Consider the following 27,384-nt stretch of genomic DNA (forward strand, 5'->3'; position numbering starts at 1 on the left):
CTGTAGGGGGATTTTCTTGTTTTGCAGGAGGTGCTGTCCTGGGGACTGGAGACAAAATAAAGCAAGATGTGCCTTCAGACTCCCTGATTCTCGCCTTTCCTTCACTAATCCCCTCCTCCCTGGCCTACTTTTCAGCCTGACGTTTCTATTCTGGGTTTCACCGTCCTGATTCATCGGCCCCGTGCAGCCCAAGCTGCTGCAGAGGTTTCTCTGAGGGGAATGCGGGTGCAGAAGGGCTCACCAGCCCAGCTCTGGTGGCACAGCACCATGTTAATGGTGGGGTGAGCAGAGAAGGGAAGGATCCAGGGAGGCTGTTTGATAATAGAATTGTTTTGGTTGGAAAAGACCTTTAAGATCATCGAGTCCAACCGTTAACCCAACACTGTCACATCCACTGCTAACCCATGTCCATAAGAACTTCATCTGCGTGTCTTTTAAACCCCTCCAGGGATGGTGACTCCACCACTGCCCTGGGCAGCCTGTTCCAATGCCTGACAGCCCTTCCAGTGAAGAAGTTTTTCCTAATATCCAATCTAAACCTTCCCTGGTGCAACTTGAGGCTGTTTCCTCTCATCCTATCACTTGTAACTTGGGAGAAGAGACAAAGCCCTCCATGCTCCAAGCTCCTTTCAGGCATTTCAGAGATCAGAAGGTCTCCCCTCAGCTCCTGTTCTCCAGCTGAACCCCCCAGGTCCCTCAGCTGCTCCCCATAGGACTTGCGCTCCAGCCCCTCACCAGCTCCAGACAGAGGACTCTCAGATCCCTCCAAGCTCCATCATGCTGATGATCTTGGGAAAGGAGGATGCCCAACCTCACACCTGCTGCCCAAGGAGAACCTGGCGCTGTAAAACACCCATCCCTTGTGCTCCTGTGCGTCCTCAGCTTTGCCTCTGGGAAGCGCAGGAGGAAATGAGCTACTTCCAACACGCACAGGCAGCAGCTCTGACTTCTGAAATTTTGGCTGGTGTTGTAATCATGACTGTGCCCGAGTGGGAAGCCGGAGCCCCCTTTTAAACTCTGCTGTTAACTCACACAGAATCCCAGAATGTCAGGGGTTGGAAGGGACCTGGAAAGCTCATCCAGTGCAATCCCCCCATGGAGCAGGAACACCCAGATGAGGTTACACAGGAAGGTGTCCAGGCGGGTTGGAATGTCTGCACAGAAGGAGACTCCACAACCCCCCTGGGCAGCCTGGGCCAGGCTCTGCCACCCTCACCGGGAACAAGTTTCTTATGTTTAAATGGAACCTCCTGTGTTTCAGTTTGAACCCATCACTCCTAGTCCTATCACTGGTTGTCGTCGAGAAGAGCCTGGCTCCATCCTCATGACACCCTTTATATTATTTGTATACATTAATAAGGTCACCCCTCAGTCTCCTCTAAGCTCAAGAGCCCCAGCTCCCTCAGCCTTTCCTCACCCGGGAGATGCTCCACTCCCTGCAGCATCTTGGTGGCTGCGCTGGACTCTCTCCAGCAGTTCCCTGTCCTGCTGGAACTGAGGGACCACAACTGGACACAATATTCCCAGCAGCTCCCCGTCTGCAGCTCAGATAATTTCCCGCAGGAGGGAGTTGTGCCGGCGGGCGGCCCCGGCTCGCTCAGCACCCGCCGGAGCGCAGGGGAGCCCGGGGGGTTGAACCCGGGGGTTCCCACTGCGGCTGCGGCCAGTGTCCGCCAGGCGGCTCCGCACCCGCCGGCGCGGCGCCGAGGGGAGGAGGAGGAGGAGGAGGAGGCGGAGGCGGCGGCGAAGGGAAATTTCCTGCCTGGCTGCCGCCGCCTCTCCCGCCGCCCCGGGCCGGAGAGCGCCTGGGCGTCCCGCGCCCGCCGCCGCTGCGCGGGGGCGCCGAGGGGCCCGCGGAGCCGCCGCCGACGGAGCCGGCGAGGTGAGCGGAGCGCGGAGCGAACGAGGGGGCGAGCGGCGGGGCGATGCTGCGGCGCCGGGGCAGGTGCTGCGGGTGCGGACGGGGGGGACGCTGCTCGGCGGCCGCGCAGGTGCCGGGCAGCCCTGTCCGCGGGTGCGGAGGGGCGGCCGGGCGATGTCCCCGCCACCCCGCGGGAGACCGGGCCGTCCGCGGGTGCGCATCGGGAAGGGAAGCGACCGGCGTTTGCGTTCGCTCCCGGAGCCGGCCCCGGCTGCCAGCGCTGCCGCCCGGGGGTGTCCCCGAGGCGGGCGGGGACACGCGTGTCCTTTTCTCAGTGGGATGCTCATCCTCGGGAATTATCGCCGTAATTAGCCGGACGGATGGGCGCGTTCCCGTGGGAGCCCGGCGGGCAGCGGGGACCCTCCTGTCGAGGCGAGGTGGCCGGTGCCTCCTCGCTGGGGTGGGTGTCACACCAGGCGGGGGGTTTGGGCGATGCGCGATAATTTGGGACGGAGGGAACAGCCAAGCGCTGTGCGCCCCAGTGTCAGGCAACCCCATTAACTCATGTCTCCGCCAGCCGGGTGGGAAACACGGTGTCTCGGCTGCCGGGCTCTCCTCCAGCCCCCGTGTGTGAACTTCAGCTCTAAAAAGCCATTTATCTCCTGTCAGCACATCCACACCGTTTTCATCCCGGGGCTGTGGGTATGTGCAGCGTTCACATGGACAGGACCAACAACCGAGGGATGACATGGCTACGTAGAAACTCTTTTATCCTCCCTTGGACAAGATTAGTGTTGTCTGAAAGCTGCACGGTTCTATTTGTGCCATTTATTGGATTGTGAAGGTGTTGGCTGGCCGGTTCATGTGGCCGATAGTGCCCGGAGGAACCGGGGTCGGTGTTGCTGCCCGTGTTGCCTTTGTGCTCCCTGGTGGTCCTAAGGAAACAAGCTGCTTGTATGGAGGGAGGTGTAAATCCTGCAGCTGGTGAAAAACTTTGTGTTTTCCTTATACAGACTGTGAAGGAGAAAGCAGATGAGGCTTTAATGGAAAAAAACAAATTTGTTACTTCCAAGAACAGAAGTATTGTGGTTCTCTCCCCTGTGCGTATGGTTTTGTTTGAAATACCGGGAAAAATAATGACAAACCTCACAAAGATAATGTAAAGATGACTTCTAACTGTTTCGCATTATTGGAATTTTTTTTTTTTTGCTTTAATTGTGGGTTGTAGAAAGGGTTAATGGAGATCTGCTGTGATATTGAACAGCGGTTTTTAATTAGCAAAGGGTGTGCCTTAATTTCTTTAAGTTGTTCTGTGAGGTCCCTCTCCTTGTGGCTGTTTCCATAGGGTGAGGTGATTTGCTGTGCGCTCGGCTGCGTAGCTTCTAAACCGCTGCCTGTGTCTGATTTGTGTGGGGTAGAGGCTGCTGAGTTAAAAGGAAAGACGGAGCTTCTTGAGCTTGTTTTTTCCCTAAGGCATTATCGGCTCTATGAGAAAACTTAGCAGAAATAAAGAGACTGAGAATTGAGAACTATTTATTACATGCATGGCCATCTTCGCTTCTGTGCATGTTGATGAAAATTAATGACATTCAGCTGGAAACTCGATATCATTTAAAAGGGATTTTTATGTGGGTATAATGCATTCTCCTCATTCAGGAGGCAAGTTCCAAGTTTGCTCCGCTGGGTGACAAATAAAACCATGTAAGCCTTGATGTGGGACGATACAGGTGGTACTGGCCTCATCTTGCTCAGGTGGAAGTTGGGTCTTGAGGAGTCCCTAATTGGGGTAATGATCTCTAATTGCTGTCAGTGGCACCAAAGGGCTTGTGGGTCTTGCTGCCTCTGCTTTGTGCTTGGGGTGGTGGCCCTGATAGAGACGGGGGTCAGGATGGAGCTGGGACAAGCAGGGACCATCGGGCTAAGGGCTCAGAGGTGAGTGGGGATGTGCTGGCGTGGATGTAAATATCACGTATGGGGGGCTTTGCATTAGGGGGACTGAAAGAAATTAACCTAAAAATGTGGGTTTGTTTTTCTCAAGTAACAAAATCGGTTGTTTTGGAAACGTGCGAGAAGAAGGGGAAGAAAATAATGCGCGAAACAAAATGGTGTGGGTGTAGTGTTTGATTGCTTTGATTTGCTCTGTCTTTGCTTACAAATAAACAAGTTACATAGGAGCTGTGTTACACCAGCCATTCTTGCTTGCTGTGAATAACATACTCTGTACTCCTTAAATGCTTTTAATATATTCTACCATGTAAAAGGTAAAAATTGAATTCCTCATTTAAAAGCTTCCTATGCCCCCGACACCTTTAATAAAACCAGATGTCTTTATATACTTGGAGTCAGTGTGGTGCTGCTGTTCGGACTTCAGTAATTTATCCTCAGCCTGTGATGTGCAGGTTTAAAAATGATCATTTTAGCACATTTGGGTCCTAGTTCACTTTTATATATTGCTTTCTTTCCCCTTTTCCACTTCATATGTTTATCTGTTAGCTAGCTCAATCAGATTTTTACATCTATGTGAGTTAAGAGCTGATCTCTGCCAGAACTGTCTTGAATCCCTGTTTTTTGCCTTGGTCTTATTTTCCTTCCCCTGCCCTTCATTATATTTCTGGCTCCCGGATCACACAGTCAGAGATGCACCATCTGGGCTGAAGGAATTGGAACCTGAAAGATGATGGTTTGGGGATTCTGCAGGTTGGAGGTTTGTGTAGGACCTTCCTCTTCCCTGTGAGGCTGAAGCCGAGGATGGGCAGAGCTGTTGTGCGGTTTAACTGGGTTAACGAACGTGTGCTTCATCATAGCAAAACTTGCCCTCAGTAAATATGTTTATTTGCAAAACACCTCCCTTGCACGCTGTGCCTTTCATGTACTTTTTGATTCTTCTGTAAGACAAGTTGGGCCATAAGTTGATTGTTTTTTTGAGCCATTGGACCAAAGCTGCAGACTCGTGTTATTGACTGAAGTAGTTTCAGAGCATGTTCCAGGAGTGCTTCGACCAGTGTACTTGGTGACCTTTTTCTCTTTCATTTAAGAGGTTACATGAAGAAAAATGGGTGAACACAGGTTGACAAGCTGCAGAGCGAACAAGAGCTGTAGGACATGTGCGGCACAACGCTGCCTTGTCGCAGCTCTGCTTGGTGTTTGCGCAGAAGTCAGCGACACGCATTGAAGTGCTTATATGCTTCATATTTGAAAATGTCCTGTAAATGTGTTCACCGAGATTTTGGAGCAGGTCACTCGTACTGTAGTGAGGAATAAAAACCAGCCAAGGCAAGTGCTGGATGCTGTGTGGGATGGAAAATCAGAAGATAAAAAGGAACAGTGAATGTTTGCCTTGCTGATGTGAGCCCAGCGCACCCTCCTCACTCAAGGAGTGGGAGGTTCTGCAGGAGAACTTGTTCAGTTTTATAGAGAACCTGAGGAGTATGTACCTTTGTGCCTCTTTGGAATGATACCGTCATTGTGGAAATGTGATACTGTGTCTCAGTCCTTATTTCCAAAATACTTGTCAGGTTAAATTTATGGCAGGGCTTGAAACCAGCTGGAGATCCTGAGTCTGAAGGTTGTATCAGAGCCCTTGAAGGCCATTGGCAATGAATGAAGATGCTTTAGTGGAAAAAACCTGCCTTTATATAGAAACGTTGAGGGAATGACTGTCTCTGGAAGTACCTTGAAAATTTCTCAGCAAAAGCAGATGGCAAGAAAACGAATGTTTTTGCTACAAGGTCATTGATGTAAGAAGGGACCAGCTGGGTGGTGGTTGCTGATGTCTGTGTGGAGCAGAGCTGGAGAGATTGCCGAGTGTAGTTAGATATCCGAGTTTACTGGAAGGTGTAACTCTTAGGAGTTTCGTCAGGGTTACTCAAAGCAGATGGAGAGAGGCCTAAGAAACTGCTGCTTGTTTGGAATGGAAGGCTTATTACTATAATCCTCATGTTTGAATTTAGAGATAAGCCCATAGTTTACCATGGAATGTAATGTGTACGCCGTGTTTCAAAGACATACTTTTTTTAAAAATTAATCTATAAATAGTGTAGTGAGAACAGTGCTACCTGGTGTTCCAGGTGAATAATGTATGCAAACTCAAACTGGGATGCTGTGACTTTCCATCACCGCATCCTCGCGGCCCGGGATGCAGCAGCGGAGCAGCCAAACCTGGGGCTGCTGTTGCGATGATGCGGTGAGTGGGTCTTTGTTTCTTGACGGGCATTTCATTATTGATTTCTTGATACAATATTAATGAAAGCAGGATCCCTCTGTAACCTAAAATATAATTTGGTGCCCCCGAATCGAAAGTATTGTAAATTGAATGGATACATTATTAAAGAGTTCTGAATGACGCATTCTTTGCAGAGCATCGTTTATGGGTACCCTGGGTGTGATGCTTGTTTGATGGGTTGAGCACTGTCTTAGGGAATGATTCAGATATTGCTTTAACTGATGTTTGGTGTGATGCAGCAGAATTCGAGCTGAATGAAAAGTGGCCGTAGCCACCAGGCTGCTCTGCTCAGCCTTTCTACATTCTTTTTAGCTGTAATTTTAGCTTTTTATTTTCCTGTATCCTTCTGCACGAGGTTGCATCCCAGTGATGTCTGTCTGATAACAATATGTATTGTATAATCCCAAATGCTCTAAGAGTTAATATTAAAAATAAAAAGTGGCTGTATTTATTCCAAACTTTTTGCTGACATATTGATGTCTTTTCCAGTCTGTTGTATGTATATATTTAAAGCTTGTCTAAGTGTTGAAATGAGATACTGGTAAGATCAAGATTAGACAAAACTCAGCAGCAGCGATTTATCGAAGCATTTGTACAGGATTTGTTTTTGAGTTCTTCACAAAGCGGAACATATTTTTAAGGGGTTCGCACAGCATCGTGCTTTTTAATTCAGTCGACTTACTGCAGGTGTAATAATTCCATCAGTGATATCCTCCTGCCTGCCAAATCCTCGGCGTTGTCTGCAGAAGATGCCTTTGGGAAATGGAAGAATAGGTGGGAGATTTTCTTGCTGATAGGAGAGGCTGATGCTGCTGGGCTGGATTTTGATTGCAGTGTGCTCCGATTTTTCTTCCTAAGTAAGCTGGCCAACTGATTATCTCCAGCGAAACAGCTCTCTGAACAAGTGTGGCATTAAAAGCTGGTTTTTTTCTATCCTCCTTGTCCTGCAGTACATCTGTCCAACAGCTATGCCCTAAAAATGCAGCACGACTCAGTCGTGGGGTTTTCTATGCCTTTTCTCCCCGCTGTAGAAAGGAAGAAGTGCTCAGTCCTGAAAACTTAAGTTATTGGAGATTTTCTAATGTAAAGTAATAATTTTCAGTAAGAATGAGAGATCCGAGCAGGTACAACCAAAATACAAGACTGTAAATCAGGTAGAGGTGAGATGAGATACAAAGTGGGGGAAAACAGTGACAGTTTTTGGGTTATTGCTGTTGAGAAGAAGCAGGAGAGTCAGGATGGATGAAGCTGCATCAATTACTGTTTTCTGAAGGCAACACACACCGAAGATGCAGCGACATCAAGAATCGCCAGGAGGAATTCAGCCTCAAAAAGGCTTTGGGTCAATAGTGATGTGAATTTTTAAGAAAAAGCAAATGAGGAAATAAAAGAAGAGTCATAAGGGAAGCAAGTGAAAATCATGTTATTCCTGTCACTTAAAAAGATCAGGACAAAGTAATTCGATAAGCTGGAGGATAAACCTTTCTACCACAGCAAGGGAGTCGGATGAATTAAGAATTCTGCCACTTCTCAGGTTTGTTGCTCTGGAGGCACTAGGGGATAATTCAGAATGAAATATTCAATTCCACTTTCAGGACAAGATCTTGCTCTTTTGAGACCAATTGGTTTGGGGTTTCCTGGTGGTTGAGTGTTTCTTTAATCGTTCTGGTTCTTGAGTTTTCTTCCTCTTCAGTAAAATCAATATCTCTGTCATCTGGAATAACATCTAAAGAAAGCTCAGCTTAATAGAGCTCTGCTGTAGTTCATGATGATGCCCCTTCCAAGGGACTGACTGAAGACTAGCAGAGTAATTTCGATTATTGGCCAGCGTAACCAGACTGACATGAATTGTGGGAGCATGATGCTTTCAAATATAGTTTTCCTGTGGACATGGTGTAATGAGGACAAAATAGTTTGGTTGTTTGTATAGAGCTAGTACCTCCCCGCCCTGTGCTCTTGCCGCTTGAAGGTCATGGTCCCCATGGTCTGTTGGTGTCCCATGTGTTCCCAAGGGTGGGACCGCACTCCATGAAGTTCCTGATACGTCTTCGTGTATCCTGGCATTTGGTCACATAATTTGTTACATCCCTTGGTTCTTTGAATGAAAATCTTTATCAGCAACGAAGTATAACCTGACCAAGGAGAGAAAGCCTGTGTAATCACAACTTGAAGCCAACAATGAGAATTTGTGGTTGAAGACCCTCTTGTCATCAGTATATTTGATAAAGGCTCTGTAAATATTTCTTTGCCAAGAGCTGTAGTTCTTCAGCTTCGGAGCAGTTTTCACTGCTAAGTGGAATGCATTTTAATTTGTTTCTTAGAAGTGTAATTCACTTTTCAACCAGCCTTTATGTCTTTTAATTTAGTTTTGGTGTAATGTTGCAATTTGTAAGCACATCTGTGTGTAAAATCTGCAGCGAATTTGGTGTAATTTATTAAGGTCTTTCCTTGTCTGACTTGCCTGGCCGGTCTCTTGCTCCCAGTGTGCTTCAGTTGCAAGTTGTAGACTTTCAAAGTGTACTTAATTTTTATTGTCTTTTGCCATTTAACCTTGTTTTTGTTTTTCATCCTTCGATCGTTACTTTTCTTTGCATTCCCAGCCTTAGTTTCTGCTGTAATATCCTGTGTATTGCTTGAGTAGTAGGCTATTGATTTAAGCAAGTGATGAATCACGTTTGTATCCTGTGTTCTACAGTTTTAGATGTCTCGAGTACTCTCCTAGTTTTTTAATTTACATTTGCGTTTCGTTAATGCATTCGATCATACTGCACAATGTCACTTTAATTACGCAACAGGATTAATTTATCTGCTACCTGTCTTTCTACTGATCTCACACAATTGGGCAAATTGCTACTGAGAGTAAGATCGTGGTAAACCAGCTTTCATATTACAGAAGAAAAGCCTTTGTAAAACCAAGTTAAAATGATATGTGCTTTTCCTGTTAAATACATGGATGAGTTGAAATGGATTCACGTTATCGTTTTGTTTGCAGTTGTCAAAAGCTCATTAATTTCAAGTCAAACCACCCAGCTCGCTGCTTCAAATTGCTTTTAAATTACACGTGTGCTGATCAACCTCGAAAAGCCAAATTACAAACTCAGCTGAGGGCACATTTCAAGGCCACCAATACAACACTTAATTCTAATCGGTTTTTCACCCACTAACCTCCCACCTCCAGCCCTTCTTTTCCCGGCAGAGCTGGGGGAGAGGAAGCTTTAATGACTCAAATATTTCTGGGGAGGCAAGGAGGAAAGGAAAAGGTGGAAACAGGGAACTATATTTAAATAATGACCTCTTTGCGCTACTTAGTTTAATCTATTAGAAACAAATTTGGGAAGATGTGGCGTTGGGTTAATGGGTACTGTTATAATGTGTAATTTTTCCAGGAGATTTGCTCTGGTTCTGTTGTACCTGAGATTGACCTGGGATACAGAATGATGTACACGAGAGCTCTTGGCAGTCAGGTTCTTCACTTTGTCCTTTATTTTAATACCTTTGACTGGCAGGAGTCATTTAGAAGTTAGATGGAGGTGTGACTTGATGGAGCTGTAATTTGTACTGAAAAAGCTTGAGAACTGCTCTACTACATCAAACTATTTGCCCTTTTTGGCCTCATTTCCCAATATCTTCAGAGGAAGAAACTTGAATAACTTCCTTTAAAAATTAAACAGTGTTTTACATTTCCAAACGCCCTTGGTTAGCAGTTTATTCTTTGAAATAAAAGCTTAATGCCTTGCAGAAGAGGTTGCAAGTTTAGTGTAGCTCTGTGTGCAGTTACATCTCCAGGCTCAGTTCTACCAGGCTGTGGCTCCACATGTTGCTTTTTCCTCCAGTAATGTTATATTTTAATATAATAAATTTTAGCAGGTTAATTATGCACAATATCTTTTAGGGATTTGGGTTATTATTTTTTTGGGGTGCTCAGTCCTTCCTTATTTACTAATCTCTTTCACATCAGTTTTAGCAGCTGTAATGTCTATATTTCTGCTGTAGGTTTTGCTTAAAAAAACCTGCCAAAATAGATCCTGCAGTGACTGAGCCTCCATGGCATCTTCTGCGTCTTAGGAGAGAAAACCAGTGTGAAAGTACCGCTGGAAACAGTTGATGCCGTACTGTTCCCTGATAATATACCAACTTCTTTGAGTCATTGACCTTTCTGACTGATATCTGACTGCAGTTGGTATTTTCATAGCTGTCAGCATCTGCGGAAAGTGGAGGTACCTTCTGTTCCTCTCTGAGGGTTTGGTAGAAGAGAACTGAAACCCAGGGGTGAGAGCACAGAGCCTGGGAATCGCTGCTGGTTTATCTCCAGCTGCCCCTATGATCCATACAGCACTAAAATTGTAAGTAATTTATACTATGCAGGATGCTTTGGTGAAGGTGTTCTTGAAGAGCAGCTTTGCATTGTGTACTTCTGTTGGAATAGGAGTTAAAGAAGAAAAGTCGTTTGGTTTTCGAGGTGGTGCAAGTTGGGACCCTCAGGCGACTCTGTGCTTTTGGAGACAAAGCTCATCTTGGACTTCTTGGAAGGTGGATAAATAAGAACCCACTGTTCCTATCCAGCCTGGCTCTGGTCTGCTGAGATCCCCTCCAAACTGCTCAGCCCCTTTAAAAGGACACGGCGTGATTTGGGGACAGAGCATCGTTGAGCCGTTGTCCCCAGGACGCCCCGCTGCGAGGGCCGGGCCGTGGCCCCGTGGGATGCTGCCATCGCGGGAGCTGTAATCGGAACCGGCTCCCGAGCGTGGGAAAGGAAGGAACTATCCCGCCGGACGGCGCTTTGCAGAAATATGCCCAGCTGTTGAGGGGCCAGGGAGAGAAAAGCAAGGTTTTGTCAGTTTTTCAGCTAGAAATGCGTTCACAGCTGCGTGCCAGTCTTCAGAGGGGTGTTATATGCTCTTTTGTTGTTTTTGCCTCCATACCTGAATGTATATACATTTCAAACTCTCAAGTTTAATGTCTTTCACTAAACACAGCGTCCTTCAAAACCCCCAGTTCTCTTAGAGCTGAGCATAAACTGCGCTGCTGTCCTGCGCTGTTACACAGTCCCATATCTATCTAACACTTCCTTGGGTGGCTTTTAGCGTCTTAAATCATGATGTTACTATGCAAAGGCATGTTGAAAAGTTGGTGGATTTCTGCTTATTCACTTAACGTGTTGCTCAACGTGCTGTCATGTTTTTGATGGCATTGATGTGTTGCTGTCCCGCAGGAGCTCTGCCAATGCTCCGACCTGCTGCTCCCAACCCTTGTTGCATCCAAGTTGTTAATATCCTCATCACTGATTGAACACACCGGGTTTGCTTTTTATTAAGCTGCTTGTAAAATATGTTAGTGAAGCTGTCGGTGACTCAGATGCATGACAATTACTTCCTTAAAATATGTGTTTGGAAGCGAGTATCTGTGTTCTCATCCTCATCACTGGGCTTTCACCCTTAGTGCTGAACCCTGTAATAACCGTTGCATGACGGATAACGGAAACATCGTCTGTGCAGCAAACACAAAGTAAAGGCCTGATGTGGTTCAAGTGGTTTTCAAGTGTCTGGGGCTCTATTACAGAAAATAACATATCCTCATTTACGGCTCGCTGTAGGTGTGTTTTGTTATGGCCAAGAAACTGGCTGGTGATTCAAGGTCAACAGCAGACCGGTGGGATGTGTTAATAGATATCTGTTAGTGTAATAAAATCCATGGTGGGATCACTTTGAAGGCATTTCCTTTTATAAGAAGTAGATTTATGGAAAACGTTTGTAGTGTATTTTACTTTTAAAAACATTAAAACCAACCAAGCAAACCAAAACCAAACCTAAAAGGCTTGTCCTGCAGAGAGTGATGTGCCCCTTTGATAGCACTTTAATGCTTAGGTTCCTATGCTCCTGTATTAATTAGACGGACAAACTGAATTTCAGTGGAGAGCAGGTGGTGTATTGCGGTTCCGCGCACACGGAGCATCAGAGTTCAACTTGGAGCTGGGATATTCTGTTTTCCAGTAGCTGGATTCTTCTCTTATCAAGGAGAACGAGGTATGCTCTGCAGTCCTCTCACAAGGTGGGGAGGGTGAATTTGTGCTATTTCTCTGTGTTGGGGAGCAGGTGAAGGAGGTTGTGCCCCTGTCTGCTGGCAGAGCAGGATGGGCCCTCGGGCTGCCTCGCGATGGCCGTTTGGTGTTTGCATACACATAACACTGAATTTATGTGTATAAGAACTGTATGTTCACACTGTCTGTATTTTAGCAGGATTGCTTTTACCGTGATCAGAAAGGAAACTTGCTGGTTGGGTAAAATTCCAAACCGTTCTATCTATGTATGAGGCGTGCTCCTGGTCGTACACTTACCAGCCTTAAGTATATACTGTGTATATATAAGATATTAACAATACTGTGTTTTTTCCAAGATTAATGTATTCATGTGTTTTCAAAAGCAAATTATTCGTGAATATCACATAATTAAAGCTCCTAGGAAACTAGGCACGTCACTATTTTAATATTACCAGAAATCTGAAAACCTGTATTTCCCAGTTTATACATTTGAGTGTGTGCTCCCCAGCACTGTACCCCTAAACCAGCAGGCTGGTTTACTTGAGCTCTGTCTTTAGTTGTTAGAGAGAATCCTCTGGATAATTCAGACGCCCTGTGGGTTTCTGCTCTGTGCTGTGGGCACTTTTTGTCTCGAGACACTTGTCCCACCTTGTCTCTCGCTCTGTTGAAGGAAACCTGGGGAGATTAACTGGTCCAGGTCCAGTGTTGGGTAGTGTTTGTGTCTATACACTCATAGGGAGTGATTCTTGCAGCTAAAAGAAACTTATCAAAGCGAACAGAACAAGACAAATAGACTAAAATATTTTTAATGTATTATTTCTTGTATACCAATAACAATGATAACCTGATAAAATATTGGTAGCCAAAGTTCGTGGACAGTTCAAAGGGGAATAAAATGAGGTGTGATTTTAAGATTTGAAATGAAACTGCAGCCTGTTGATGTTTAGTTTCCAGGGGTAGAGGTGGCTTGTGTCAGGAAACAGAGCTGGTTGGGGAAAGCCGAGATGAAGATAACAGAGAACTGTAAATTTGAGAGAAGCTTGTGGGGATATTCAGGTTGAGTGGAAGATGGGCGAAGTGACAAAAATCTCACAGAAAGGGCAGGGTTTGAAAGATGGAAGTGGGCGTGTGGGTTCCTGGCTTTGTTGGTCATCACCTTCTCAGTACAACCATGTGCAGGGCAGAAGCTGGAGCTGGTAAGGGTGATGGGCTTGCCTGTTTCTGCTTTAAATAAGGAAAACCTGAATCCAAAGAACTGTAGCATGGTTTGCTTTGAAGGGACCTTCCCAGCTTCCCAGCTCCCCAGTGCCCCCCCTGCCATGAGCAGGGACATCTTCAGCAGCTCAGGTTGCTCAGAGCCCCGTCCAGCCTGGCCTGGGATGTCTCCAGGGATGGTTCATCCACCACCTCTCTGGCCAACCTGGGACAGGCTCTCACCACCCTCAGGGCAACAATTCCTTCCTCGTGTCCAGCCTGAATCTCCCTCCTTTAGTTTCAAACCATCACCCCTTGTCCTATCACAACAGGCCCTGCTCAAAAGTCTGTCCCCATCTTTCTTACCAACCCCTTTTATGTACAGAAAGGCTGCAATAAGGTCTCCTGGAGCTTCTCTGCTCCATGCTGAACACCCCAACTCTCTCAGCCTGAACACCTTGCCAATGTATCCTTACATGCATTAATGACTTTGTCATAAAAATGTTTTTTATAGCAAGATCTGCCCTCATTTATTTTTAATGAATTGAATGTGGCTGAGGTGTAGCTGTCACTTAGGTGAGCACATTTCCCAATTGCCTTTCATTTTGAGATACTCCGTGGCTTTGATGGTAGCTCCTGCAAGTTGTTTCAAAATGCAAGAATTAAATGAAGAAAGCTGACATTTTAAAGAAAAATATTGTATTTCTTTGGATTATTTTTGCACTGGAGGTGATAGAAGCACATCTGTTGGTGTCTAGTTAGGCTGCTGCTCCAGCCTGGCTTGAGGAACCACAAATCCCCTTTGTGTTGGGCTCTCGTCCCACGATGCCGAACACTGTGGCCATTCACGGTCCGAAACGAGGGGCTGACGGCGAGCTTTAGCTCTGCATAGAAACTGGAATTGTCCTCTGGGACAGAAGCTACAAAGCTCGAGGGGAAAAATGCCCAAGTTCAGCACCGATTTGTTTCATCCCATCAACAGCAAAGCAGGAGCGTAGGGGACTCCCCTCTTCCCCAGGCCAAAGGCAGGTGGGACCAGCTCGTTGGTGTTTATGTTTTATATATGTTCATCTTTCTCATAATTGAAGTTTTTATTGTTTTTTAATCTCATTAGATCAGAAGTGCATAATACTTTCCTTACAGATTCCTTGCAGTGTTGGTCTTTTAAAATTATTTTCGTTTTAAATACCTTATTGATTTGATGTGTGTTTATGAATTGTATCTCCGGACTGTAAATGCAGCTTCAAAACATTGTTTTGAATATTTGGGTAGAAGGAAAGGGGAACATTTTTAGGTAGTTTCAGCTTGTAAAATCAATAGTTAGAAATAATACAGCATTTAAACATTAGAAGCGCTGCATTTGCTGGGAACTGGTGGCACGTCAGGATTTGCTGCTGAAGGATTTGCAGCAGTTGAGCAGTAGCTCATAAATTTTCAAAAGTATTAAATCCGTATATTTACAGATTCTGTAAATTTTCAGGGCCAAAAGGAAACAAAACTCAGGAACCGCAGAGGCATTTGTGTAATTTCTAACTCCATGTTTAAAAACTCCCATGGGAACCTCTTAAAACCAACAGGTGTTTTCTAGCTTTTTAGGTCTCCCTGGAAACATATAAACAGTTGCATCACATGCCTACTCTTTGATCAGCGGCTTTAAATACTGAAACCCTTTTTTAATTGCTACACACCCTGTTTGGTAATAAGAATATGTGAAACACTGTGTCCTTAAAATAGCTTTATATCTCGGTTGTGGTAAATAACATGATCAAATATGAGCCCTTCTGGGATAGTAAGTGGTGAAAATTAGTAGTTTTTGTAGTAAAATTAATTTTGGTATTGTTGGGACAGCAATGTTGTTGTGTTTCTATTTTATTTTAATTATGACCAAAGAAAAATAATTGAGCAAGGATGATATTTATGGCAGCAATTCCCTAATGTTGCTGGGCCCCAAAATAGGAGATTTCTCTGTACTGAATCCCCATAGCCCATGTTGCTTCTGGATTGCTCGGGAGCCCTTTATTTTATGTTTTCCAAGGCATGCAAGCAGATTTTGAGTCCGTTTACGCTGTCGTGTCTCTCTGTAGGACGAACGGGCAAACAAGGCATTGCCTGTTTATAAAGTTTCTGGAATGACAGAATCATTTGTGTGCTTTGTTTCCAAGCAAACAAAGTCAGGACAATGGGGAAAGGATATTGTTATTGGGCCGCTGGGACTCTACTACTGCATTTTTATTTTGAAATAGCCTTTAATATTTCTGACCTGATATCCTCAGCTATATAAGAAAAATTCCAAGTGGACAGCTAGTTTTCCTTATCACAGAATCCCAGAGTGTCAGGGATGGGAAGGGACCTGGAAAGCTCATCCAGTGCAATCCCCCCATGGAGCAGGAACACCCAGATGAGGTTACACAGGAAGGTGTCCAGGCGGGTTGGAATGTCTGCACAGAAGGAGACTCCACAACCCCCCTGGGCAGCCTGGGCCGGGCTCTGCCACCCTCACCAGGAACAAGTTTCTTCTTATGTTTAAGTGGAACCTCCTGTGTTCCAGTTTGAACCCATTACCCCTTGTCCTATCACTGGTTGTCACCGAGAAGAGCCTGGCTCCATCCTCCTGACACTCCCCCTTTCCATATTGAGTCACCCCTCAGTCTCCTCCAAGCTAAAGAGACCCAATTTTGGAAATATCTCTGCTTTCTCCCCCCCGCCTTTTTTTTAGTTTAATTTAAGATGCAGGTTATTTTCTTAATACCAGAACAGCTTATGTGCTAGTGATGCACTGCTGTATCTGAAAAGTTCAGCAAAAATTAATTCTCAACACAAATCAAACCGGCTAATGTAGTGTCAATGTCCTGCCAGAAGGTAAATCAGAAAGTAAAAAAGGAAAATAAATTATGCAAATAAATAGCATCGGAAGAGGGAGCATTGACCATAGGGTTGGATGTGGGATGTTGTTTGAGACTGTTTTGAGTGTCTGTCCATGAGATGTTGGCCAGGTAGGAGCAAATCTTACAAAAAGAAAATAGAAAATAAATTTCAGTTCTTCCACTTTGCATCTCAATGAATTTATAATGTTGGATCCTAGAGGGGACTAAAATTATGTCACGGCCTTGTGGTCCAGAGATTTGAATCCAACCTATTTCCCTTCCAGCCTTGAATAATATTAGCAGGCATTATTCTGTGCATGTCTGCTAAAACATTATTTTAAAATAATGTTGTTTTGTGTTAACTGAATGGCCCAGAGCAGGCAGGGACCCCTCGCTCCAGCCTGAAGAAAAGCACTTGAGAGCACTTCAGCGCAACAGTCCGGTTTGATGCTGTCTGGGTTTAATTTAGCAGATTTAGGGCATTTTCTGGGGTTATTTTTACAAGAGAAGGAACAACTTTCTGGGAATGCTGAGCGGTTGTTATTGTGTGTGGGTGGGTTATGTCTGGCCAATGTTACACTTCATTTCGGTTCGTCTCCTGGGGGATACCTTCTCTCCATTTATGTCTTCAATAACATGTTTACTGCTAGCCTTTAAAAAAAAAAAATAATCTGCCAGTTTTCGTTTTCCTTTTACAATGTTTCTGTGTAACAAATGGAACAAATTTACTGCGTGTTCTCGCTGAGTGAATCTCGGTTGCCAGTAGCCCACAAGGACCAGCCAGGAGCCAACTTAGTCTGTGCAGAATCTATTTGAGCAGCACTTCTGCTCCCCTTGAAATAAGGAGTTTGCTGATATTGTGAAATAACGCATGGTACTGTGAACATACAGAGTGCATTATTGCATGGTGTTAAGACACAGGGATAGACGTCTGGGCTGATGCCACATTCTGTGCTGTGTCCTTTTGAGGAAAAGATCATTAAAAAGAAGAAGAAAGAGTCACTGTCAAAATTCTTTTGCATGTCCATGCACAGAATTTGCCACGTGGCTGAAGAAATTCAGGTTTTGAAGAAGGGGATCTACAGGAATGTGCTTCTCCTTTCAGTAAGTGCGGGAGGAACGAAGAGAAGAATCCTTCCTTAAATGCACAGATGTATTTTCTGTAGTAAAAGTGACTTTGCATGTTGTCTTGAAAAGATTAAGAAAAAATTTTGGTGTTTAATAGAGTTTTTGATGACATGGTAATAGTCCTGTTCCAGCATTCCTGCCATCAATTCATTTCTGAAGGCTCTGGGCTGGGTTATTGTTCTTCTCTTTGGTTCCCCCCAACCAGTCACAGCTCTGAGGTCTTGGCTTCTTGAGGGCTCTCAATTTGAGGTTGAAGGATGAGAACAGTCAGTGATATTTAAAATTAGACCCTTTTGGTTTCTGTGCCCCTCAACCAGGTCTCCCTGGAGGTTGTGGTTGCTGTAGGGACCCTTTGTGCTCCACAGGGAGGTGTTACAGAGGAACATGCATGACCCGAGAGACAATGTGTTGGTTTTCTACCACATCCCTGGGCTGTGGACAGTCTGTCCTGGTGTGGCACATCAGTCTTTTGAATGATACCCGTAATTGTTGCTGGTTTGTGGACCCATCTGCCAGGTCCCATCACTGTCTCTGTCCTTCCTGTATCTTCAACCTTGGAGCGAGTGGGAGAGAAGAGCACACGAGCAGAAAAGGCCTTTCTAAGCCGATTGATTTCTAGCTCTGTGGTGTTCGTAGCTGAATTCGTCTGTGTAGGGTGTATTTGATCATCTGTAGTGGAAGGAAAGATTCATCTGAAAGACAGGCTCTGTTATGTGAACCTTTGAAAGCAAGCAAGTTCATGGAAGAATAGTCTGTGCTAACAGCTGGGCATAACTGTCCACTCTTTAAGGAGACTGGGGGTCAGAAAAGCCAGTGGGGAGTGAAGTGTACCACCGAACCTCAAAACCCTGTCATGTGTGGACTTCACTCTGAAAATAAGTGTGTAATGTATGCATTCGAAGTTATGGGACTCTGTAGGTGGCAGGAGTGATGGTACTGGTGGCCATCCTTGGTCTTAAGCGACTCCTGGAGATCCCAGAAAATGTCAGTGTTCGTCATGTGTTTCAGCTTAGAGTTGTAGAACTCCTTCCTCATCATATTTTTGCTAAGTAGTGAGACTCCGTATGCAATCTGGTATTTCTGAAAGGATATTTATCTGTTTTCATTTCACCCTGCCACCAGTAGATTTTGTCTTGCATCTGGATTTCTGGTTGTTTATTCAGTCTTCAAATGTGAACATCTGACAGGCTCCTGGAGCCAGTAGTAACAATGACTTCAGGAAGAATGAAGTTCACCAATTCTCTTTGGATAATCACATAGAAGAACAGCTGAAATAAGCAAAAACTGATACAAGTCTGAGCTTTCATTTCCCACATTAGGCAAATAGCGTCCAAGCAAAAAGGTCAAGTCCTTGTATGACACATGCAGTATATTCAAATGAAGGAAACTTTGTATAAATGCAAACGCAAAGTGCTCCCTGAGGGCAAGAGCTTTTATTTATCTTCTCAGTGTTACAGAAAACAAACTTGGAACCAATTTCTGTTCTTTAAAGCCACACTGTGAGTCTTTGGAAGATGCTGGTGGTCCTCCCTGTACACTCACAAGTCTCCAAGGACGGGTCCTCTCCAGTTGACTCAATATATAGAGTTGGAATTTTCTTCTGCACTAAGGTAGAGAAACAGTTTATTCACATCACACTTGTTTTGAAACAGAAAGGAAGAAAAGGCTATAGGTTAACTTGGTATCTCAGCGCATTTATAGTGAAAATTGGCAATTGTAAGGGTGGGGAAAGGTCAGGGCTAAAGCAAGGCTGTGGTAGAATGAAGATGAAAGTGATACTTGAATGTTTCCTGCTGTCGAGGTATGTGATTGTGAGAATCTTCTTGTGATAAAACTTAATGCGTCAGAAACAGGGGATTGTCCGTACTTATCTGAAGTTACCTTTCTTTCAAGCTGATAAAATTCTGAGGAGAATAAAACCAGAAATTGCCATCCACCGACTTGTCATCTCCTTTGGAACAGGATTTTTAGGCACTCTAGTGGATGGAAAAATGTATTATTTAAATAATAATATTTAATGCAATCTGTCATGTTGGTGAAGTAGAGTTCAATTATGGGCTGTGGAAGAGGGAATAGAAGGAAATAACTTGTTGATGCTTATTAATGATCTGACAATGTGAATCCTGCTCCCGGGCTGAAGATGAGTGTCTGTTGATGCAGATCTGACCGCTGGTCTCTGGGATAGGAAAGGGGTTAATGCTTCTGCTTGCATTATGCTGGAAAAAAAGCTGTTCTGAAGTGTGTGCAAAGGGTTCACGATTCCCTGGAGCTCTGGGAGGAGATGATTGCAGGACCTGCAAGCAGAGGAGCTACTCTGCTCATCACAGCCAGGCTTTCTGCTCTGTTTATCGTCCCTTTGCCCCCAGGGAGCCATTACGTGGAGGAGATATTTGGGCAGGAATAGTTACAAGCTAAACAGAGAAGACAGACAAAAGCTGAAATAAATGAACTTAGAGTATTCTTGTTTTGTCGATTTCAATGAAGGCGGTTGTGGTTATATGGATGTCGTCTTCCAGCAAAAAATTGTTCATATGTTTCTGCAGGTCGTGGGTTACTCGTTCATGCCCCTGAGCTGCCACTTGCTGAAGATGTATAATGTTGTTATTTGCAGGCTGTAAATCAGATCAGGGAAATGTTTCCTTCGGGAGGGCTCCTGCTTTCCTGTTTTTAACATTTATTTATTTATTTAAACCCAGAAAGTTACAGCAAACATTTACGTTGAGGTTGGTGCGGTGTAGAGCAGCTGAGGTGGGTCTCAGCTATGGAGAGGAAGAGAAGAGAAGAAGCCTTTGATCTGGGACATGGTTTTTATTGCTGTTTGTGTCCAGTGACATGCTGCAGTCTTGTTTTCGCGATGCTGTGAGCTGTGCTTCCTTTTGACGTAATGTTGAAAAGAAGATCCCCGGTGGCTCTATGGTGTTGTAGATGGCCATGTCGCAACGGGTGGTCGTGGTTCAGAGACACCACGTGAAGACAAAAGTAAAGAAACTGGACAGGAACAATAACCACCTCGTTATTACTAATGCAATGTGAAACTCGATGAGGAGCCCCGTGTTTCTGTAAAGCACGGTCTCCCTTTCCTCGGGTGATGGCAGCAGGTGCCTTGGCCAAAACTGCCCTTGGAGTAGCGGGAATTGGAATTGCCTAATAACCCAGGATCCTGACTTCAATTTGTGGCTTCCCTTGGAGATCCCTGGTTGAGAGCCCACTCTTGTCCCACGGAGCTTGTCATGTTGTGCTTCGTATGACACTTCTCTGATTGCCCCAGGTGAAATCGCCTTGGTCTCGGGAATCATTTTAGAATGAGCGTGTTATCAAACCCCAATGTTATTTGGGGACGTTGCAAAATCAAGTGGTTTTTAAGACATATTGCCACATGTTGATGCAGAGCATAGTCATCAAGTTTTTCTGCTGTTAATTTTCTAAATAACTATTTAAAGCTCTCCAATAACAAATACATCTTGGCTATTTAAAAAGGAAAAATTCTGTTGTCCTCTGTGTATGTCTCCTGTTATCTTCAGAATGACAATTCCTCCTCTGACAGGGAGGGTAAACCCAGAGCTTCTAAGGCAGAACCCTAAGATGTTTGCTGCAAACACACATCTCTTGTTAACTAGTATTTACATAAAACACGCTGACACTGCTTTGGGGAGGTTGAGTAGGATGCTTTCTCAGCTGTTGAAATTTGCACACAAGATAGAAGATGTTTTGATTAAAAAAAAAAAAAAGAAAAAAGAAGGGTTATCTTAATACGTTTTCCATTTATTCCCATGTGTCAAAATCAAAGCAGCGTTTCTCCAGGCGTTTTGCCCATTTTCATTTCTTGTTCCTCTTGTTCAGTTGTTTGGATTTTTTTTCCTTCAAGGTTGGGATTTATTTATTTTTTCAACTCAATGGGGGAATTCAGTTGCTTAATGAGATAAATAACTGTAAAAAAGCTTTTTAGACAAAAATTAACGTAATATTACTACTTTTGGATTCTTGTTTATTTTTAGGAGTATTTGTAAATTCATTCTTGTATCACAGAATGGACTGGGTTGGAAAAGCCCTCAGAGATCATCAAGTCCAACCCTTGGTCCCACTCCAGTCCATTGACTAGATCATGGCACTAAGTGCCATGTCCAATCTCAGTTTAAAAACCTCCAGGGCCGGTGAGTCCAGCACCTCCCTGGGCAGCCATTCCAATGCCTGACCACTCTCTCTGCACAGAATTGCTTTCTAATATCCAGCCTAAATTTCCCCCGGCAGAGTTGAAGCCCATGGCCCCTTGTCCTATTGCTGATGCCTGGGAGAAGAGCCCAATCCCCAACTTCCCTTCAGGTAGTTCTAGAGAGTGCTGAGCTCAGCTCTAAGCCTCCTCTTCTCCAGACTAAACAAGCCCAGCTCCCTCAGCCTCTCCCCATAGGGCTTGTGTTCAAATTGTGTATTTATTGGTTTGGACAATGGTGAACTAGGGACAACCGGTGGGAGACCTGTGAGAGTTCACCAAGAATGTCCTCCTGCTGTAAGAACAATAATGAAAAAGATTACAGTAATAATGTCTATTTTACTTCTACACATTCTTGTGCCTTGTGGCTTTTCTGATGTGAAGCCCTTTCTGCGATAACATTTTAGTGTGCGGTTGCTTAGCTTATCTTTGAGCTGTATTTCAAAAGCCTCCTGTCAAGGAGGAAAAATCCAACTTTCTTAATTAGTCTTGAAATGTCTTCTTAAAAGCATAAAATAGAATCTCATCTTTTTCCCCCTGCAGTGAGGAAAAATCTTCCCTTTCTTATGTCTTTGTTTTTGTTTTCTCCGTGTGGATGCCAGCGCTTCTGGCCACTCAGAAACTAGAGCACAAGCTTTTTTTAGAAACTAGAGCGGAATTTTCATAATAAACCTGATCTCGTTCAGATTTGGTGCCTCCTTTGGGGGGAAGTGAGGGAAGGAAGCTGGAGTGAGGGAGGGTTATAAGCACTGTAATTTCAAGGATCCATGTTCTCGAAAGTCTCTGTGGATTTGCTACTGCTGCCTGGATTAGAAAGCCCTTTAATTTGCTTTTAATTAAAATGATTTTCTTTTATTTTGTGCCTTCTTCAGCGGTCCCAAGGCACCTTACACGCTTGTGATTATATATATGAAATGCAAAATCCATATTCATGTGATGCTGAGGTTTCGCGTTGAAGTTAAGGATGAAAAAGAGTTTTACCCTCCTTTTTTCTTTAAGTATATTTAGAACCTCAGTTCCCCGTTACAGTGCAGCTTTTAAAGCACTGTGGCTGTATATGTTTGATGTCAATGAGACTGCGGTCCAAAGTGTAAACATGAACCTTCCACAAATATCTTATCTGAATAATATGTTTAAATAGCTGAGGCTTTACTTTTGCAAACCTATTAAGTTGGAGGAAAAAAAAATCATGTAAATACCTTTATTTTTTAAAAAAAGGAATTGGACCTATTGCAGAAGAGTTAAAACCAAGTGCTATCACAATATAATGAAGTGGAAACTCTTGTATAGCTCATAACTATAGTTAATTATGCTAATTTTCTTTTAAATAGCTGATCTCAATACCGTAAAAATATTCAGAAATGAAGAAAACCTTTTCCTAAAGGTGATTGTATTGCACTAAGTTTTACTGGTGTACTCCACAATAACTACTGAAGAACAGAAGAAATGGGGTCACCAACTGGGAAGCAGTCATATTTTAAATTACTTTAGTGGTGGTAGCTTTCTTTTTGGTTATTTGCTGTGGAATTAAATCTGATGATTGATATGGAAACCTGAAGAAGTCCAAGGAGGAGTGTGGACAATGCAGTTTTGGGTAGGAATGTGATGTCTCAGCTGAGGTGATGGTGATGGAACCAGCGATGGGAGCATCAGAGAGGTGGAGACCGGCAGGAGCAAGGATGCACAAATACTGAATTTCTCCAGAGAGTGGAAATGTTACTTCGTAAAAATGTTGGTTCTTTTTGTTTTGGAAAAAGCATTAACTCTAGTGCCAGAGATGCTAAGACGTTTTTCATGCTCATGAGTTTAGACAGCTCTGAATTAACATTGGGACATTCTGTAATGACCCACAGTTGACTGGAGGCACAAGTTCTTTGGGTGCTTTTGCACGATGTTGGCAGTTGTACAAATTTGGTAATTGCGCCATGTGTTTTTAATATGCGGTAATTAAAATGGAAAAAAGAACAGAGTCCTTAAAAACAATTTAGATGTATTTTTGTCATAATAAAATCATGTATTGGAAAAACGGGTCTTCTACTCTCAAAGAAGAAAACCTGAAAATTTTGCTTGTTTATAGGGAGCCAGAAATTTCGCCGTTCAAGTTAGGGTAAGCAAAATGCCATTTTTGACATTACACTGTTGTTTGAGGATATTACACCAGAATTGTGAGCAGCATATTTTCTTACAGTAGCGTTTTTGTTCCCTCCATGAATGCAGCAGTGTTCGTTCCTGCGGAGGAGTTATTCATGAGGAGCTCGCAGACCTTGTCGATGGGGCGCTCAGCAGTTTGAGAATGAGATTTGGGGGGGGGGGGGGGGGTGCTTAACTTTTGAAAGGTTGGAATCTTTGCCTAGATACCTAATGTACAGTTTTAAAAAACCTGATGTAATTGTCTACAGCAGCTACAATTCCATAGCCTGTTGGCAGGCATCCATTGATGTTGTCCAGGTTGGGTAGACCTGGTGCTGGTGGAGACATTGCAGTTGAGTAGCAAAAACTGGGTGACCCCGGCAAACAGCTTCAACTTGCAGGATTTCCTTCCCTACCATGTGAATTACTCAGTCTGTGGCTTACAGGATGTTTTTGTTTCTTTTTCTTTCACCTCTGTTTCCCAAACCTCTCCCATATCTCCTGCTCTTCAGTCAAAAACATAAAGTCTCAGTGTTATTTTCTGGTCAAGAAGGGTGAGTGAACATGAGAAGTCTGGTATTTTGCAGAGCATTAGTCAGACATGTTGTAGGGCAAAGTGTCTCCTAAGGGCAGGTTCTCCCCACTGTGTCCTCTTCTGTCCTCCATGGTTTATGGTGGCAGCGGATTTCTGGTGGTTGAGTCTTTCTTCAGACCTGGGGTGCCTTGTTTCCAATGAGAAGTTGCTTACAAACTTTGGCCTGAGAATCTGTGGACTTCTGCTTTCTGGGCAGTAGGAAAACTGTATTTTAAAAGCACAAATGGTAGTTGTGAAATAAAGCTGAAGAGACCTTTCATTTCTTGTTTTTAGTTGACTTAACCTTGAGTAAGACATCCGACTGAATTAGAAAGATGGTTATAACCATCTTACGAAACCACTGTGTACTCTTGCTCTGTAAGTAGATTATAATAAATGACTGGTTTGGGATTGTGTTCATCTGGGAACGAGAAACAGGCTGCTGCAGGGCGATTTCTTGTGAAACTGTTGGCCATTAAGACAATGGACTTAGCGTCTTCTATCCATATACAGCTTTATTAAGGGCCAGTTTATGCATTTGTGGTGCAACCCGTAGCAGTTGTGTATTTTAAATGACTTTGCAAGCCATCTGTATTGCATCTACTGTGCTTCACTGTTTCATTTAGGCACAGATGTTAGAAAAACGACTGAATGGAGTGATGTAAAACTCCAGTGCAAATTGTTATTCTCTTTGAAATGAGGATGGTGTCGCCTTGTTTTGGCTCCGGGGAGGTCAGATGAAACGGGCTTTCCTATGGAAACATCACATCCGCAATTTGCAGCCGAGTGTGACCCCAAATGCTTCATGAGAGCTCGCTGCTCGCCAGCCCTGTAGTGGTGCTACCACCCTGTGGCATCGGCGTGAACTATGGTCCTCAGGAAAGTGACATTTACACTGCGTGTCACTGCCCTCGGGAGGATGTTGGCATCAAATTAAGTGCCATTGTGTTGGAAATCCAGCTGGAGTGACGGATCCTGCTGTCCTGACGTGCTGCTTCAGGGCAAAAAAAGGTGCCTGTGAATTGTATAGACTTAGAGACCAGACTTATAGGCTTCCCCCAAAGCAGAGCTTGCTGCTCTTTGGGCAGTTCTTTTGTATTTTGAAGGTATATGGGGGAAATTCCCGAGATAACCCATGTAACTGCTGAGGGGTTTTGTTGGGTCTACTCTGGTGCAGCTTCTTTGCAACAATCAGTTTAGATAAAGCTGGATATGCCACAAATGCTTCCAAGCTGTTGTCATCTCGTTCATGCGTGGAAAGAAGTTAGTGAGCGTGGGGTAAAAGTAATTTTCATAATTACTATTCTAAAATAAATTTAGGAAATACGACTTAGCTTGACAGTCCCTGGAAAACCTGATCTAAGGCCCAGCTTTCCACAGCAGATTGAACTGGGTGGTCGCCAGAGCTCCTTGGCAGCCTCACCTTTCCTATCATCCGTTTTAAAACCACTTGCCATGTTTCTTTCAGGACTTGCAGCCTTTTTAGTAGACACAATTAATTAATTTCAGGTGGAAAAGAGTGCTTAAAAGAAGCTTTTGGGGGGCACGTGTAAACTGGTTTCAAGCATTTCAAGGGGTTGCAGCCCCTATTTAATGCATGCATTAATGCAGGGTGCATAACCAGCATGTTAGAAATAAATAAATGGCAATGGTCAAAACATCAGCAACTGAAGTCTGCTGAAATAACAAGCAGTCTTAACGTATTTTATATTCATTGAGAAAGAATTGTTGGTTGGTCGGTTGCTTGCTTTATTTTGTTAGGATGCAGTACAAGAGTTGGATGTTAGTTAACGTAGTCCTGATTTTGTATTCTGTATACATGTAAAACATCCTAACAAACATCCTTTGTACATCAAAAACATAGAAGGTATGCAAAGCCTGACCTTTGAACATAGTGTTGTTTTCCTGTTTACGTTGGCCAGGACTCTTATTTTGTCATGAGGATGACTACCAAATAAGTTCACGTCCGTGGAAGCTTGTGTAAGGTACATAGTGAAACTTGGCATGTTCTGCATATTTTTGACCTTCCAGGAGATCATTCAGGACTTGTGTGATATCATCATCTTATCATTGGAGCTGCACAGGATCAAAATGAAACAAACAGGACAGCAAAGGTCTTTATGCATCATTTTCCCCTGGATACTATTCAGCCGTATATTTGTATATGAGCTGGGTGGTGGGGTGAAGTGCATGCTTGGTAGGTTGAGAGATGGCTGCGGTTTGGGAGGAGCGGTTGCTGTGCAGAGGGACATCAAAAAGCCATATTCAAGTGTATGAGGACATGAAGTCCAATGTAGGGTGGGGAGTGAACTGCAGCATCCAGCTGCCTGGAGGAAGGGAATGGAGAGGACCAAGCCGAGCTCTACCACAAGGTACACAGTGTGAGGATGGGAGGCAGTGGGCAAAACCAGCTGGTTATGTGGGGAGAAGAATATTCCCCGTGAGGATGGTGTGGAGCCCAGGGGGCTGTAGCGTCCCCTTCTCGGAGCCCCACCAGCCTGGAGCTCAGCTCTGCTTCCAGCAGCAGGTTGACCCCAAAGATCCTTCTCAGCCAAAGTTATTTGATCTCCTTCGGCATTGATACCCACCTAAAATCCTTGCCAGGAAACTCTATGTGCTAAGTGACTTGCTATTGTTAATTGTGAATTAAGGAGAAAATGCAAAACGTGAATCCTCTGGGTGACGTATGAAGAGGAATTCTCATCAGTGTGCAACTCCAGCTGCTGGAGATATCGACACTTTTTATCATCAATCTGCTTAATTTGTTCATTATTATTAATAACTATGATTAGGAAAATGTCTAACATATCTATTCAGAATCTGTAATGACAGAATAGTGCAGCTTATCACAGCAGGTGTTTGTGCTGGTCTGTGGGACCAACTGCTTTAAAACATCTTCTGGTTACAGTAGTTCATTGATTCATATTTTATATCCATTTTCATGAAGTAGGTGTACTGTTATGCTTCTATTTTTAGCCATACCAATGTAATACTAGAAACCAAAACCAATTTTGTTGATTGAGAGGAAAGTACAATTTTACATTTGCATAATGATCAAAATATCAAGGCTTATAACAAACTACAGGGCAAAGTGAGAGCTCTGCTTACATCTGGAAAGGGTGGTTTTCCTTTGATGTAAAGCTGACCAGTATCTTTAGTGAAGTAAA

General features: G+C 44.0%; 1 protein-coding gene across 2 annotated transcripts in view; it reads left to right on the forward strand.

Annotated features, from left to right (window-relative positions):
- Positions 1-1,795: 1,795 nt before the first annotated feature.
- PTPRE (protein tyrosine phosphatase receptor type E) overlaps positions 1,796-27,384 on the forward strand; it is a 98,597-nt gene continuing 73,008 nt past the window's right edge. The window contains exon 1 of one of the 2 annotated variants that reach the window (XM_082053258.1): positions 1,796-1,882. Coding sequence is in view for 1 of the 2 variants with exons in the window: in XM_082053256.1 (XP_081909382.1) it covers positions 26,558-26,589 (32 nt within the window). In the remaining variant the exon portion in view is untranslated. Of the gene's footprint in view, positions 1,883-26,522; positions 26,590-27,384 lie in introns of those variants that run through there. The other variant, XM_082053256.1, reaches the window with a different exon arrangement.

The sequence above is a fragment of the Streptopelia decaocto genome (assembly GCF_964273445.1).
Source record: "Streptopelia decaocto genome assembly, chromosome: 5".
Taxonomy (NCBI): Eukaryota; Metazoa; Chordata; class Aves; order Columbiformes; family Columbidae; genus Streptopelia; species Streptopelia decaocto.